Here is a 16,863-nt window from a genome sequence, read left to right on the forward strand (position 1 = left end):
TGCGTTTTCTTTCACGATTACGTCTTTCTCCCAGATGTTACTACTATCCTGAATTTAGGTATTGGGGTTGTGTATGCATCCGTTAAAGGTGTTTTAACCTTTTTATGAATGGAATCCTACTGAATGTAATTTTCCATGACTTGTTTTGTTTTTTGTTTTGTTTTGTTTTTTGTTTTGTTTTTTTTTTTTTGAGATGGAGTCTCACTCTGTTGCCCAGGCTAGAGTGCAGTGGTGTGACCTCGGCTCACTACAAGCTCTGCCTCCCGGTTTCACACCGTTCTCCTGCCTCAGCCTCCTGAGTAGCTGAGACAACAGGCACCTGTCACCACACCCGGCTAATTTTTTTGTATTTTTAGTAGAGAGGGAGTTTCACCATGTTAACCAGGATGGTCTCGATCTCCTGACCTCATGATCCACCTGTCTCAGCCTCCCAAAGTCCTGGGATTACAGGCGTGAGCCACCGCACCCGGCCTATGACTTGGTTTTTATTCAGCATTATGTTTTTATGATTCAGCCATGTTGATGCGTACATCTAATGACAATTCATTGTTTTACTGCTGTATTGTATTCTGATATGTGAATATACTATAATTCATTCATTCTGCTGTAGATATTTAGGTTGCTTCCATTTTTCTTTTTGGCTACTATAAGCAGTACAGCCATGAACATTCTCATACATGTCTTCTGATATACTTCATAGGAGTGGAATTGGGATGTAGAGGTCTGTACATCCTTAGGTTTTTTAGGCAATGCCATAATGTTTTACAAAGTAGTTGTACTAAAAGATACTACTTAAAATTAATACAGTTTTCATTTTCAGTCTTTTCTCCAATACTTGATATTGTCAGATTTTTAAGTTTTGCCAGTTATTGAATATGAAATAGTTTCTGACTGTACTCTTAATTGACATTTTCCTAATTGCTGATAAGATTTTGCATTTTTTCATGTGCCTGTTGGCCATTATATTTCTTTGAAATTACTAATGATGTTTTTGCCTATTTTCTATTCGATGGTTTCTTATTGAATTGGGGGAGTTCTTTTTTCTATTTTGCATTATAAGTGTCTTCTCCCACTCCATGGCTTTTCCTTTTGTTTTCTTGTATCTTTTTAATGAATAGATTTCTAATATATATATATATATTAGACAGAGTCTCGCTCTGTTACCCAGGCTGGGGTGCAGTGGCACAATCTCGGCCACTGCAACCTCTACCCCCTGGGTTCAAGCGATTCTCCTACCTCAGCTTCCCAAGTAGCTGGAATTTACAGGCGTGCATCACTATGCCTGGCTAATTTTTGTATTTTTAGTAGAGACGGGGTTTCACCATGCTGGCCAGGCTAGTCTCGAACTCCTAACCTCAGGTGATCCTCCCACCTCAGCCTCCCAAAGTGCTGGGATTACAGGTGTGAGCCACCATGCCCGGCCAGATCTGGTATTTTTAATGTAGTTGAGTTTTGAAATCTTTTCTCTTGTTTTTAGTACATTTGTGTCTTGTTAATAACAGAAATCTTGCCCTTCCTAAATCAGAAATATTTTTTCTTGTATAATCTTTTAAAAGTTTTGAGGTTTTGCTCTTTGCAGTTAATTCTTTAATTCATTTGTAATTGATTTTTTTTTGGGGGGGGGGGCAAAGTCTCACTCTGTTGCCCGGGCTGGAGTACAATGGTGCGATCTCTGCTCACTACAACCTCTGCCTCCTGGGTTCAAGCAATTCTCCTGCCTCAGCCTCCTGAGAAGCTGGGATTACAGGCTCCCGCCACCACGCCCAGCTAGTTTTTGTATTTTTAGTACAGATGGGGTTTCACCATCTTGGTCAGGCTGGTCTCGAACTCCTGACCTTAGGTGATCTACCTGCCTCAGCCTCCCAAAGTGTTGGAATTACAGATGTGAGCCACCGTGCGTGGCTCTTGTAATTGATTTTTAAATATAGTATTGAGGGGTCTAATTTAGGGAGGAATTTAATTTTGGTTTTTTCCCTTTGAGTAACCAGTTGTCTCAACATCATTAGTGAATAGTTTTTCCTTTTCTCATTGACCAGTAAAGTCACTTTTCTTATATATTAACTATGTCTAGGTCTATTTTGGGAATTTCTGTTTCTTTCCAGTAGTCAATTTGTCTAACCTTGTACCAATTAGCATATTATCTTACTTATTATGGCTTTATATTAAAACTTGGTATTTGGTTTTGAAAGTCCCCTCACATTTTTCTTTAGCAGTGTCTTGACAATTTGGGCACCATGGCTCTTCCTCATACATAAGAAACAGCTTGTTAAGTTTCATGAAAAACTCTGTTTGAACTCTGGAATTGCATTGACTGTCTGGATCAATTTAGGAAGAATTGACATCTTAATTATATTGAATCATCCTATTCATGAATTTGGGCCCTTTGTCCATTTATTTAATATCTTCTAGTAAAATTTTATAGCTTTCTACACCAATCAAGTACATCTGTTAAACTTATTTCTAGGTACTTTATACTTTTTTTGTTTTTATTGTAAACCACAACTGTCTTTTTTACTTTTTTTTTTTTTTTGCGACGGAGTTTCACTCTGTTACCCAGGCTAGAGTGCAGTGGCGCAATCTTGGCTCACTGCAACCACTGCCTCCCGGGTTCAAACGATTCTCCCGCCTCAGCTTCCTGAGTAGCTGGGATTATAGGCTCCTGCCACTACACCCAGGTAATTTTTGTGTTTTTAGTAGAGACAGGGTTTCACCATGTTGGCCAGACTGGTCTCACATTCCTGACGTCAAGTGATCTATCCTCCATTGCCTACCAAAGTGCTGGGATTACAGATATGAGCCACCGTACCTGGCCAACTGTTTTATTTTTTAAGGTTTTTCTTTCTCTTTTTTTCTTTTCTCGCCCATTTCCTATTTGCTGTTGGACATAGAAATACAATTGGTTTTCTATTTGTTTTAAAATTAATCTTATAGTAAGCCTTCTTGGCTCTAAAATCTCATTCTTCTAAAAACTTACCTGCAAATTTTTTGGAGTTTTACATTCAGTAATCATTTCATCTGAAATAATGCTTTGTTTTTTTTTTCTTTTCCAATTCTTACATATTTGATTTCTTTTTTCTTATTTTAATGCACTGACTCTAGGATAATTCATATGATGTTGAGTAGAAGCATTAATACTGGGCGTACTTCTGTTGTTTCCAGTTTTAAAGGGAATGATTCAGTATATGTTGGTGGCGACTATGCATTGTTTGGTTCTGGAAGTTGAGATAAATGTGTACCTATACTGGATTGTACTTTCAAATATAAGCATTTAAGGCTACCGCTTTGCCTGTTTGGCTACTTTTTTGTTGCATACACTGTTTTGATAGGAAGTATTACATTACTGTTTGGGTCTAAGTATTTTTAATATGGGTTATAATATCTTTCTTGACTTGTTGGTTGTTTAAAATATTATTTAAAATTTCCATGCATCTGATTTTAAATTTAGTTATTTTTATTGTTAGCTTTAAAACTTAATTGCATTATAGGCTAATGAACCAGTTCTGTGACATTTGTTGATTCTTGCCCTATAGCATAGTATATGATTGGTTTTTGTAAATGTTTAACCTGTATCTGAAAAGAATTTTTTTTCTCTACTTTCTCTAGAGTAGAGGATTCTTTAATCGTCTTGGGCACAGGATTTATTTATTTGTCCATTATTTCAGTTTGTTAGTTGTATTTCTCAGATTTCCTATGTCTTTAGAAATTTTTGACTGTTGGCTTTTTCAGTATTTTTGTTAAAATTTCCATTAAAATGAAATTGTTTATTATGTACTTCAGTCAGTTTTTGCTTTACATATCTTGGGTTTATTTTATTAAGTAGTACCCACTTAATATTATTATAATCTTATGATGATAATGTCTTTTGGTGAATTGAACCCAATACTAGGTACTGAGCTTCTTCCTTATTAGGATTTTGTCTTATAGTCTGTATTTCTAATATAGCTATGCCAATTTTCTTTTGGTTAATGTTTGTCTAGTATATCTTATCCATTTACTTTCAACCTTTTGTGTGCTTACATTTAGGTATAGCTCTTATAAGTAGTATATAGCTGGACTTTGTTTTTAATCCATTCTACTCTTTGTTTTTAATGTGGGTTCAGACCAGTTGCCTTACGTAAAATTATTGATATTTTTGTTATTGCTGTCCTACCTTTTGATTCCACTGTGTGTAATTTTTTTCTGCTTCCTTGCCCTTCTAAAAGTAGGGTTTTTTTCCATATTTTTCTTTCTGTTTACTTTCTCTTTGTTTGAAATTGCTCTGTTCTGTTTCTAGACTCCTTGTGTTTATTCTTGAGATGGTGCCTTGAATATAGTTTTTAAAAGATTAATTTTAAAGTAACTTTAAAAATTGACCTGCTATTTATATATAGTGAAATTCTTACCTCTTTAGTAAGAATTGGTGTCTAGTTCAGTGAATGTTGACAGACATGTAGTTGCATAACCAGCACCACAGTCAAAAACAGTTCCATCACTCTCCAAAATTCATTTATGCCTACTGAAGTCAATGCCTTCTTCTCTCAGCCCTTGACAACTACTTTTCCAGAATGTCATATATTGGAAAATACAGCATGTCGCCTTTTAAGTCTGGATTATTTGGTTTAGCATAACGTGTTTGAGGTTCATTCATGTTGTGTGTATAAAACCTGTGGCACATCCATATAATGGAATATTACTTAACAGTAGAAATGAAGGAAAATGTGCTTTTTTGAAATTTTATAGTTTTGGATTTTACCTTTAGGTTGATGGTTTGTTTTAATTTTTATGTATGGCACAAAGTTTATTCTTTTGCGTATACATATCTAGTTATTGTAGTATTATTTGTTGAAAAGATTATACTTTCTACAGGGAATTTTCCTTGCAACTTTGTCAAAATTAAGTTGTCCAAATATGTGTGGATCTACTGCTAAACACACTATTCTGTCCCATTGTTCTATGCTAATACCAAAATGTTAAATTGTAGCTCTGTGATCAGCTATGATACAGGGATTATGAGTTTCCAAACTTTGTTCATAGTTTTCAAAGTTGCATTGATACTTTGCATTTTCATATACATTTTAGAATGAACTTATGATTTGTGCAATATATCCTGCTGGAATTTGTCAGGGGATTATGTTGAATATACAGATCAGTTTGCGGATAATCAATACCTTAATCTTGAGACTTAATATTGAGTCTTTCACTCCAGTATAGCTCTTCATTTACACAGATCTTTGCTTTAGTTTCTTATAAAGTTTTGCAGTTTTCAGGGTATAGATCTTGTAAATATTTTGCTAGATTTATATCTACTTACTTGATTTTTTATGCTATTGCAAATGGTACTGCTTTTTAAATTTTCAGTTATTCATTGTATAGAATTAAATACAATTGATTTTTAGTTGTATTGGCCTTGTCTCTTGTAAAGTTTGTAAATTTACTTTTTCTTGGAGCTTTTTACCAACTCTTGATCTGTGAACACAGAGTTTCATTTCTTCCTTTCTGATACATATTTTTAATTTCATTTTTCTTGCTTTATCACATTGGCTAGGACCTCTAGTACTATATTGACTAGAAGTGACAATGGTGCATATCCTTACCTTGTTCTTGATTTTAGGGAGAATGCATTATCTTTCACCATTAATATTAACTGTAGGTTTCTGGTAGATATCCTTTCAGGATAAATAATCTTTCCTTCTGGCTGGGTGCAGTGGCTCATGCCTGTAATCCCAGCACTTTGGAAGGCCAACGTGGGTGGATCACAAGGTCAGGAGATTGAGACCATCCTGGGAAACACGATGAAACCCTGTCTCTACTAAATAGCAAATACAAAAATAAAAAAAAAAGTTAGCCAGACGTGGTGGCGGGCACCTGTAGTCCCAGCTACTCGGGAGACTGAGGCAGGAGGATGGCATGAACTCAGGAGGCAGAGCTTGCAGTGAGCCTAGATTGCGCCACTGCACTCCAGTCTGGGAGACAGAGCAAGACTCCATCTCATTAAAAAAAAAAAAAAAAAAAAAAATTCTTTCCTTTTACTGTCTTTATGGCTGTCCCTTCATTGTTAATATTTATAATTTGTGTCTTTTCATTCTGTCAAAGAGAAGTTTATCAATTTTATTGCCTCTTTTTTAGAGTGTGCCACCTTTTGAATTTGGCAGTTTTTAAAAAAAATTTTATTGATTTCTGCTCTTAGTTTCGCTTGCTTTGGGTTTCATTTGTTCTTACCATTGAATTTAGAACTTTTTGTTTCTAATGTCAGCATTTCAAGCTGTAAGTTTCCCTCTAAAAAATGATTTTTCCATGTCCTACAAATGTTGATAATGTCATGTTTTCATTTTAACTCAAAACATTTAATTATACTTTTATTTTTTGAGACCGGGTCTCAGTCTGTCACGCAGGCTAGAGTGCAGTGGTCTTATCATAGCTCACTGTAGCCTCTAACTCCTGCACCCAAGCAATCCTGTTCAGCCTCGTGAGTAGCTGAGACTATAGGTGCACACCACCATGCCCAGTTAAATACATTTTTTTTTTTGTAGAGATGGGGTCTCGCCATGTTGCCCAGGCTGGTCTTGAACTCTTGATCTCATGGAGTTCTCCCACTTTGGCCTCCCAAAGCACTGGGATTACAGGTGTGAAACACCATGCCCAGACCAATTAAAACGTTAAAAAAATCTCCTTGTGACATCCTTTTTGGCTCATGGATTATTTAGAAGTGTGATGTTTAATTTCAGAATATTTGGGAACTTTCTGGGTATTTGTCTGTTGGTATCTAGTTTTATTTTGTTCGACCATGACTGTATGTTTTGTATGATTTTATTTCCTTTTTAATCTGTTACAGTTTGTTTTCTGGCCCAGAATATGGTCTCACTTGGTGAATGTTCATGTGCACTTGGAAAGAATGCTTATTTTCGGTTTGTGAGTGGAGTATTGTGTAAATAATAGGCCAAGTTGGTTGATAGTGTTCTGTTCTTCATCCTTACTAATTTTCTTGTGTGCTTTTTTCTGTCAATAACCATAGGAGTGTTTGAAGTCTCAATTACAATTCGTGTAACTCTTTGGAGATATTATTTTATTGTATTCTAGCTCCTGTAGTCACTGTTGACACTTGTCATTCTCCTGTTTATTCTTTTGATAGGATTGGTTCTTTCAACAAATCTCGTTGTTTTGTTTTTTGTTTTTTGTTTTCTTTTTTTGAGGTGGAGTCTCACTCTGTCGCCCAGGCTGGAGTGCAGTGATGCAATCTCGGCTTACTGCAAGCTCTGCCTCCTGGGTTCATACCACTCTCCTGCCTCAGCCTCCTGAGTAGCTGGGACTACAGGCGCCTGCCACCATGCCCGGCTAATTTTTTGTGTTTTTAGTAGATATGGGGTTTCACTGTGTTAGCCAGGTTGGTTTCGATCTCCTGACCTCATGATCCGCCCGCCTCAGCCTCCCAAAGTGCTGGGATTACAGGCGTGCGCCACCGCGCCCAGCCACAGCCCATCTCGTTTTAAAGTCTTCTGTTTGTCATTTTCTAGTTTGCACGATAATCTATTTTTAAATGAAATCCTTTCATAAACTTCTGTGTATATATTGTGCATCCTGTATCAGTTCATTTATTTAAAAAACTGGTTTTTGAAAATTTGCAGCCTTTCCTCTTCAGATACTGCCTTTTCTCACTTCTCTCTGTAATCTCTCTTTCTGGCTAGGAGTTAACTGTTTACTGTTTGCTGCAGGTGTTGATGCAGTGGGAAGGTGTGGAGGGAGAGGAAGTGCCCTATAGTCCTGTAATTGGGTCTGCTTTAGTGAGCCAGAGTTGACTATTTTCCTACTTGATGTCAAAGGCTAGAGAGGGCATTTGTCTTACTCTTGGTCTGTTAAGCTTTGGGAAAACTTAGATTCTGGTAAAATAGTTTCCTTTGAATATAGTACTTATTAAGGAGAACATTACTTTCTCCTGTCCCCTTTTGGAAGAATGAGGAGATTTTTGTCCAGTCTTTATAGTGAGAGCCTGGTAAGACTCCTGGAAGTACAATTTAGGAAAGGGTGGGAATGCCCTAAGACTAGGCTGGAGTTTTTAACTCTCAAGCTAATCTACATGGAGCCTCCAGTAATTTGTCAGTTACAGTTTAAAGTGTTCTAGTTCTAGCTGTGGGCTTCTGCTGCCAGTAAGTTGTGATTCTCTGTATTTGCTTTTTTGTGTTTGGGACAGCAGTTTGTCCTATAACCTCAATTGTGAGGACAGGAATGACAGCTTTTAAAATCTTTATATGTTGGATCAGAACTTAAGTCTTGTTCTTCTTTCTAGAACTCCAATTTCATATCTTATTCTAACTTCCATATCTTTTACTGTCTTATGTTTTCTATCTTTGTGACTCTTAGTGATGCATTTTGGATAATGTTCTTTGAATCTGTTTTTCTTGATGACTGATTTTCTTTTCAGCTGTGTCTAATCTACTGCCTAACTCATTCATCAAGAGTACTTGGAGTTATAATTACATTCAGTAAAATATCCACATATGTAAAATCCAGCTTCACTAATTTTGACAAAGGTATACACCTTAATAGCCAGCACCTAAATCAAGATGTGGAGTATTTCCATCACCCTAGGAAGTTCCCTTTTCCCACTTGCAAGTCAGTTAGGAACTACCAACCAGACTTCCAAAGTATTCATACCATTTACCAGTAATTGAATTGAAGTAGAAGAGTTCAAGGTATTCTGCATTCTTTGTAACATTTGGTTGGTCATTAAAAAAATTTGTTTAGGCCAGACACAGTGGCTCATACCTGTAATCCCAGCTCTTTGGGAGGCCAAGGCGGGCGGATCAATTGAGGCCAGGAATTCAAGAGCAGCCTGGCCAACATGATGAAACCCTGTCTCTACTAAAAATACAAAAACTAGTGGCATGATGGTGGGCGCTTGTAGTCCCCAGCTGCCTGGGAGGCTGAGGCATGAGAATCCCTTGAACCTGGAAGCTGGAGGTTGCAGTGAGCCCAGATTGTGCCAGTGCACTCCAGCCTGGGCAACAGAGTGAGACTGTCTCAAAAAAATTTGTAGCTGTGCTGGTGGGTATGTGTTGCATTGAAGGTTTCGTTGATTTGTTTTTAACAGAACCTTCAGTTTTGGAAGTTCTGTGGTTTTTATTCAAATTTGAATGCTAGACTGTTGTTGCTTGCTTGTCTTAATGAATACCTCCTTTATTTCTTAAGGGACTATAGTCTGTTACCAATAGTGTGTTCTTTGATATATGATAAATCTGTACTCTTGGTACTCACACGTTCCTAATTACTATTATAACAAAATTGTTTTCTTGTCACATGTCACTAACATATCTTGGTAACACATTTTCTTCTTACTTGAAATATATTTGTTTTTCCTATATGTGATATAAATATTCTAAGAAGACCCCTTCTTCTTTAAGATATCACTCATTCTTTCTTCTATAGGGCTGTCTTTGAGTTTGTCTGTGGTCTTAAAAGATAAATGCAGGTTTTCGAAGATTAACATAGAACCTATAGGATTACTTCAAGGTGCCAGGTTGTGATATTACTTCAGAACTAAGATTAATATATATGCTTTTATGTATATGTGTATATATGTTTTGGACAAGCCCAAATTTTAGAGTTTAAAGATTTTGAAGTTTTTCTTTATGACTGTTTTAAAGAGAATATTTATTTACACATGTATTTTTAAAATGTATATAATAGATTAAATACAGTAGAATTCAATTTAAGAAATTAGTATTTTATTTTGTAGTATACATTTCTGTCTTGCCTTGCAGTTATGTTTTATAGGTTTTATTTTTGTCTTCTGCTTTAGGCAATCCTTTATCACAGGATATTCTCAACTTATACCAGGACCCAGATGGAACCCGAAAGCTACTGAACTTCATGCTTGACAATCTCGCAGGTAACTGTTAGTGACAGAGCTGTAAAATAAATTCTACAGATATTATTAACCAGCTAATATATCATATGTTGCTCAAGAGCATCTGACTGTTTTTTATAATTGCTTGTGGGTTTGGAGTTCCTTCCATTATGTATCCTATGTTAGTGAAACATTCTTAGTGAAGCATTCTTCTTTTCGTATACTGAATGTTTCCTGTTTACCAAGCAATATGTTAGATTAGTTGCATTATTTTGTTTAAGAACCTAGGACATAGGAACTTTAACTCACAGTTTAGAGATGTAAATTTTGTGATTCAGAGACTAATTTATTTATACATAGCTAATCAGTGCCAGAGCTGTGAATCTAAGATTATCTTGCTCTTAATCACAAAGATACACAGTTTATTAGTTGTTTGAATTTGGTGCAAATTACTTGGAACTCTCACATTTTACACATTTTTAATGAATGAAATGACTAGTTTGACCACACATTTGTGGAAATTTTGCAACCAGGTTTTAAATTAAGAACACCAGATTTATTTAAATACAATTTAAAGTCGTTGTATTCCAAATGGAAATTTTCTTCTGTAAGAAGACCACGCTGCACATGGTGGCTCACACCTGTAATCCCAGCACTTTGTGTGGCCAAGGAAGGCGGATCACCTGAGGTCAGGAGTTGGAGACCAACCTGGCCAACATGGTGAAACCATGGTGAAATGTCTCTACTAAAAATACAAAAATTAGCCAGGCGTGGTGGTGTGTACCTGTAACTCAAGCTACGCCTGAGGCTGAGACAGGAGAATCGCTTGAACCGGGGAAGCAGAGGCTGCAGTGAGCTGAGATCACGCCACTGCACTCCAGCCTTGGTGACAGAGTGAGACTCTGTCTCAAAAAATATATATATTAGGCTGGGCGCGGTGGCTCAAGCCTGTAATCCCAGCACTTTGGGAGGCCGAGACGGGCGGATCACGAGGTCAGGAGATCGAGACCATCCTGGCTAACACGGTGAAACCCCGTCTCTACTAAAAAATACAAAAAACTAGCCGGGCGCGGTGGCGGGCGCCTGTAGTCCCAGCTACTCGGGAGGCTGAGGCCGGAGAATGGCGTGAACCCGGGAGGCGGAGCTTGCAGTGAGCTGAGATCCAGCCACTGCACTCCAGCCTGGGCGACAGAGCGAGACTCCGTCTCAAAAAAAAAAAAAAAAAAAAAAAAAAAAAAAAAAAAAAATATATATATATATATATATATTAAAAACAAAAAAAGAAGACTGTTAGGTATTTGATTTAAAACTGTTGTGTGTTTTTTTTGGTTTTTTTTTTTTTTTTTTTTGCTTAAGCTCTGAAAATATGGGTAAAAGTATGGAGATACTACTGTATACAAATATTTTTCTTAGCATGATGTCTTTCTATAAAATACAGAATTCTGAAACAGCTAGAGAAATCGTAAGTTCCAGCATAGTGGCCACCATCATATGTTCGCTATATTCTTTTAAAATTCTCTTCATCATAAGACGCCTTTCTTCCCCACTCCTTCACATAAAGTAAGGTTTATAATATGGTAAAACTAAATATTATCTGAAAAGTTTATGGCTAAAAAGACTAAAAGTTGATCAGTACAAATGAGCAAATTTATTATAGAAGCCTTCTTAGTAAATAATTAGGAATATGTGACAATTTAAGCTGTATACATAGCATACGTATGCTGTTTCTAACTTACTTTAAAATTAAATATCTTGGCCGGGCGTGGTGGCTCACGTCTGTAATCCCAGCACTTTGGGAGGCCAAGGTGGGCGGATCACAAGGTCAGGAGATCGAGACCATCCTGCCTTACACGGTGAAACCCCATCTCTACTAAAAATACAAAAAAGCAGCCGGGTGTGGTGGTACGTGCCCGTAGTCCCAGCCAATCGGGAGGCTGAGGCAGGAGAATCGCTTGAACCTGGGAGGTGAAGGTTGCAGTGAGCCGAGATCGCGCCACTGCACTCCAGCCTGGGTGACAGAGCGAGACTCTGTCTCAAAAAAAAAAAAAAATCTCTTTCTGTAGATGTAGCCAGTCAATCCAGCCATATGTGTGTGCTGTGTGTGTGTCATTTGTAAGGAGTTCTTGTATGTTTTAGATGTAAGCCTTTTGTTGGTAATATGTTGCAAATATCTGCTCCCATGCTATTATTAACTTTTTCATTCTCTTAATTTGTTTTTTGACATACAGAAAAATTTTAATGTACTCCCGTCCAATTTGTTGATATTTTCTGTAACGGTACTGCTTTTATCCTTTTTAAGAATTTTTTCATACCACAGGATCATGAATATATTCTCCTATGACATTATCTGGAAACCGTTTTTGTTTTTTTTTGTTTTTTTACTTCTAATGTTTAGAATTAGGTTTTATGACTTTTCCATATGTATTTTATATTAACTCTGAGCCTTTTATTGATTAGGTTGTCCTTTCACTATTGTTTTTTAATGTCATCTTTGTCATAAATCAGGTGTCAAGGTATGTGTAGGTCTGTTTCTGGATTCTTTATTCTCTTCCATGCATCTTTATAGCAATGTAACAGTGTTTAATTATGGACAGCTTTATAAAAAGTCTTGAGATCCAGTAGAGTGATCCAGTAGAGTAAGTCTTTCCCCTTGACCTATTGTGAAGAATCTTGGCTAGTTCTGGCCTCTGTGTTCTTTTATCTTGTATTTTAATTAAAATTTTTAGAATGAGGTTTTAAAATCTCTCCCCTCTCCAAAATGTAGAGATTTTATTTGGGATTATATTGAATCTATATAGATGGCTTTGGAAATAATTGATATGTTTACAACAGTGGATCCTTGTATTTGTTATGCTTTTCATAATTTCTCTCAATATTGAGTTTTAGGTTTCTGTGTAGTGGGCTTGCCCATACTGTATTACATTTATTCTAAATATTAACTTCTTAATTCTCTTAAAAATAATCATTTTAAAGATATGTCTTACTATCTTAATGGTTGTTACTGATTAATGGAATACAATTGAGTTTTGTATATTTTTTGGTATTTGATCATCTTCCTAAACAGTTACTAAATGCCTTGCTAAAGAACATATTCAGCCACTTTGCTAAATAGTTTTTAATGCTAATGCATTTTTATTTTAATGTATACAATTATGTCATTTGCAAGTAATGAGAGTTGTGTTACTCCATTTCTAATCCTTTTAATTTTCTTGCCAACCTACACTTATTGCACTAGTTAGCTAAAAGTGGTGATAATGGGCATCCTTGTCTAATTTCATAATTTTTGATTAAGTATCATATTCACTGTAGTTTTTATATAGATAAACATCAGATGAAGGAAGTTTTTTTCTATTCCTAATTTGCTAGGCAAGTTTTTTTTTTTTAAAAATATGACTAGATTTTGAATTTTATCAAATGCTTTTCTTTATTAAGATGAGTAGATTATTTTTATTCTTTAATATGGTAATTATATTGATGGGTTTTTTTTTTGTATGTTATGCCACCTTTGGTATTCCTAGAATAAAGCCAACAAGGTTATGATAAATTATTATCCTTTTACACCTTAGATTCAGTTTGCTAATATTTTATTTAGTGTTTGTTTATTTATTTATTTATTTATTTATTTATTTATTTTTATGAGACAGAGTTACGCTCTGTCGCCCAGGCTGGAGTGCAGTGGCGCAATCTCAACTCACTGCAACCTCCACCTGCCAGGTTCAAGTGCTTCTCCTGCCTCAGCCTCCTGAGTAGCTGGGATTACAGGCACGCCACCACCACGCCTAGCTGACTTTTATATTTTTAGTAGAAACAGGGTTTCGTCATGTTGGCCAGGCTGGTCGAACTCCTGACCTTGAGCAGTCCACCTGCCTTGGCTTCCCAAAGTGTTCGGATTACAGGTGTGAGCCAGCATGCTCAGCCTATATAGGATTTTTTGCATCTGTGTTTATGCTTAAGATTGATCAGTACTTCTTTTCCTTCAATGTCCTTGTCAGCTTGTGATATTGAAGTTATATTGGCTTTGAAAATTTGTTTAAGTATTCCCTTATTTTCTGTTGTTTGGAAGAATTTGTTTAAGGTTGATTTTTTTTTTTTTCTCTCTTTCTGGGTGTTTTTTTTCTGGTAGGAAGTTTTAAATTACTGATTTAATTTCTTTAATAACTATAGTACTATTCTGATTTCCATTTCTCTTTCTATGAGTTTCTGAAAGTTGTGTTTTCTGGAAATTAGCCCATTTTATCTAAATCTTCAAATTTATGAGCCGTAAGTTGTTCAGAATATTTTATGATGTCTTAATATCCGTAGGTTGTGTAGTGATGTCTTTTTTGCATTTCGGATATTAGTTTATGCAAAGTCTTGCCCAGGCATTTATTAATATTTTCTTTGAAAAGAAGAACCAACTTTTAGCTTCATTGGTCTTCTTTATTGTATGTTTTTAATATTATTAATTTATTTATCTCTTCCTTTCTTCTGGTTTCATTTGCTATTCTTTTTCTAGCTTAAGGTACACATGCCTTAATTTCCAGTCTTTTTTTCCTCAAATATTTTTATATATTTATTTATGTATAAATATTCCTCTAAAGTGGCTTTTAGGTGTATCTCACAAGCTTTAGTTTGTATTATTTTCATTATCATTCAGTTCAGCATGTTTTCTAATAGCCTTTATTTCTTCCTTGGCCTGTGAGTCATTTAGAAACTTGTTTCTTTATTTTCAGAGTTCTTCTAGTTTTCTTTGTCTTAGGTTCCTAGCTTAATTCCATGGTGATTAGAGAACATATCCTGATTAATTTAAATTTTAACAATATGTTATTTATTACCTCTGCAGATGATTAATTTTTGTAATTAAGTACACACTTGAAAATAATGTCTCTTCTCATTAGATGCAGTATCCTATATATTAGTTTGTTTGTTAATTATATTGTTTGAATGTGTTAGATGTACTCAATGATTACTTTGGTTTTGTTCATTACCAATAAATCCATGTCAAAATGGTAGGTTTGTCTGTCTTCTTGTAGTTATTTCAGCTTTTCTATTACATATACTTAGGGTATATTTTCATGTGTTTTATATTCATGGTTATTCAACTTTCTGTCTTGCTGCACATTTACTTTACTGATTCCTTGTTCTTTCCTTTTTTGATGTTCCATTTCTATTTTCCTTGATATTTAGAATTTCCTTAGCTCACTGCAGCCTCCAACTCCTGGGCTGAAGTGATCCTTCTATCTCAGCCTCCCAAGTAGCTATGGACTACAGGCCCATGTCACCGTGTCTAGCTAATTTTTTAAAATTTTTGTAGAGATGGTATCTCACTGTGTTGGCCAAGTTGGTCTTGAACTCCTGGCCTCAAGTGATCCTCCCATCTCAGCCTTCCAAGGTGCTGGGATTATACGTGTAAGCCACTGCATCCCGCCCCCATTTAGCTATTTTTTGAGGGCAGGTCTGCTAGCAACAGAAGTGTTTTCCTTCGTCTGTTAACATCTTTATTTCCCCTTGATTTCTGAAGGATACTTTTTCTGGATACAGAATTTCCAGTTGACAGTTCTTTTCTTTCAGTCCTTGAAAAATATTGTACCACTTCCTTAGGCTTTCATGGTTTCTTAAAAGAAATCTAGTGTCATTTGAGTTGGTGTCCTATAGGTAATACGCTATTTCTATATGATGTTTTTAAGGTTCTTTCTTTAGTTTTCAGAAGTTTAGTTATGATCTGTCTTGGCATGGATTTCTTTGGGCTCTTCATATTTGAAGTTTGCTCACCTTCTTAAATTTGTTAGGTGTAAGTATTTCACATAAATTTGGAAATTTTCACCTGTTCTCTCTGAGAATACTTTTTTAGCTTCACATCCTTTCTCCTGTCCTTCTGTAACTCTGGTAATACAAATCTAGATTTTTAAAAAATTATGGTTCCACAGGTTTTTTCAGGCCCTGTTCATTTGTTTCAGTCAGTTTTCTTTTTGTTTTTCAGACTAAGTTGTCCTGATTCATTCTCAAGTTCACTGATTTTTATCTTTTGGCATCTGTTATTGTGCCTTTCCAATGAGTTTTAAAATTTTGGTTATTGTATTTTTCAGTTGGATTATATCTATTTGATACTTTTAAAATAATAATTTCTCTGTATTTGCTGAATTTTTCTATTCTTTTCAAGAATATTTGTAATTACTTGTTCAAGCAGTTTTATGATGGCTCTTCTAAAATATGTCAGGTAATTTCAACATCCGATTGAGCTCAGTGTTGGTGTCTGTTGGTCTTTTAACACTTAAGTTGTGATTTTCCTGGTTCTTGGTGTGACCAGTGATTTTTATTTGTACCCTGAACATTTTGGATATTATGTTAGGAGACTTCTGATGCTTTTTAAATCTCTGATTTCAGCAGGCAGTTACCCTGTTTAGGTTTAGCATGTAGATTTGGTTGTCTCTTCAGGTTCAGCTGACACCTGCACTGCCGGCAGATCAGGCCTAGTGCTGCCACTCAATGTTAGGTGTGGGGAGGAAGGATGGCTCTCTTGAGCTCTGTTGAAGATTGAGTCACCAATATATTTATTTATTTTATGTGATAGTAGCCCATATAACTCTTTATTTCTTTGTTTTGTCATATCATTAGCCATGTAGTTTCATCTTAAAAAAAAACTGATTTTAAATGCTTGTCTCATATGAATATATTATCCTTTTGTAAAAAAAGTTAAAATTCCTGTTATGATTAAAATTTCTTTTAATCATTACTTTTAATCACAGTCCCTTCCATGCAGGTAATCACACTTGTAAGTTGGGTGTATATCCTTTTACTTTCTGTTGAGCATTTACATACAAAAATTATACCAGCAGAAATTTTATACTATTACTTTTAGTGTGTGGTTTAAACATTTTTAAATAAAATATATCACATTTTATTATTCTGTTTTTTTTTCCTACTTCTTTTTACTCAACAGTATTCCATGGGTATGTTTCCACTTGAACACATATTTATCTTTTTTCTTTTTAAACTATAGCATAGTCTTTCTTAAAATGGATATTATTTAGCCATTTACTATTGCTTTTGTTAATATAAACAAT

General features: G+C 35.4%; 1 protein-coding gene across 18 annotated transcripts in view; it reads left to right on the top strand.

Annotated features, from left to right (window-relative positions):
* CNOT6L (CCR4-NOT transcription complex subunit 6 like) overlaps nucleotides 1-16,863 on the top strand; it is a 103,736-nt gene that overhangs the window by 51,283 nt on the left and 35,590 nt on the right. For all 18 annotated transcript variants that reach the window (XM_065545074.1, XM_005554980.4, XM_074039838.1 and 15 more), the window contains one exon: nucleotides 9,773-9,862. In XM_065545074.1, the coding sequence (XP_065401146.1) occupies nucleotides 9,773-9,862 (90 nt within the window). The remainder of the gene's footprint in view (nucleotides 1-9,772; nucleotides 9,863-16,863) is intronic.

This window comes from Macaca fascicularis, chromosome 5 (assembly GCF_037993035.2).
Source record: "Macaca fascicularis isolate 582-1 chromosome 5, T2T-MFA8v1.1".
Lineage (NCBI taxonomy): Eukaryota > Metazoa > Chordata > Mammalia > Primates > Cercopithecidae > Macaca > Macaca fascicularis.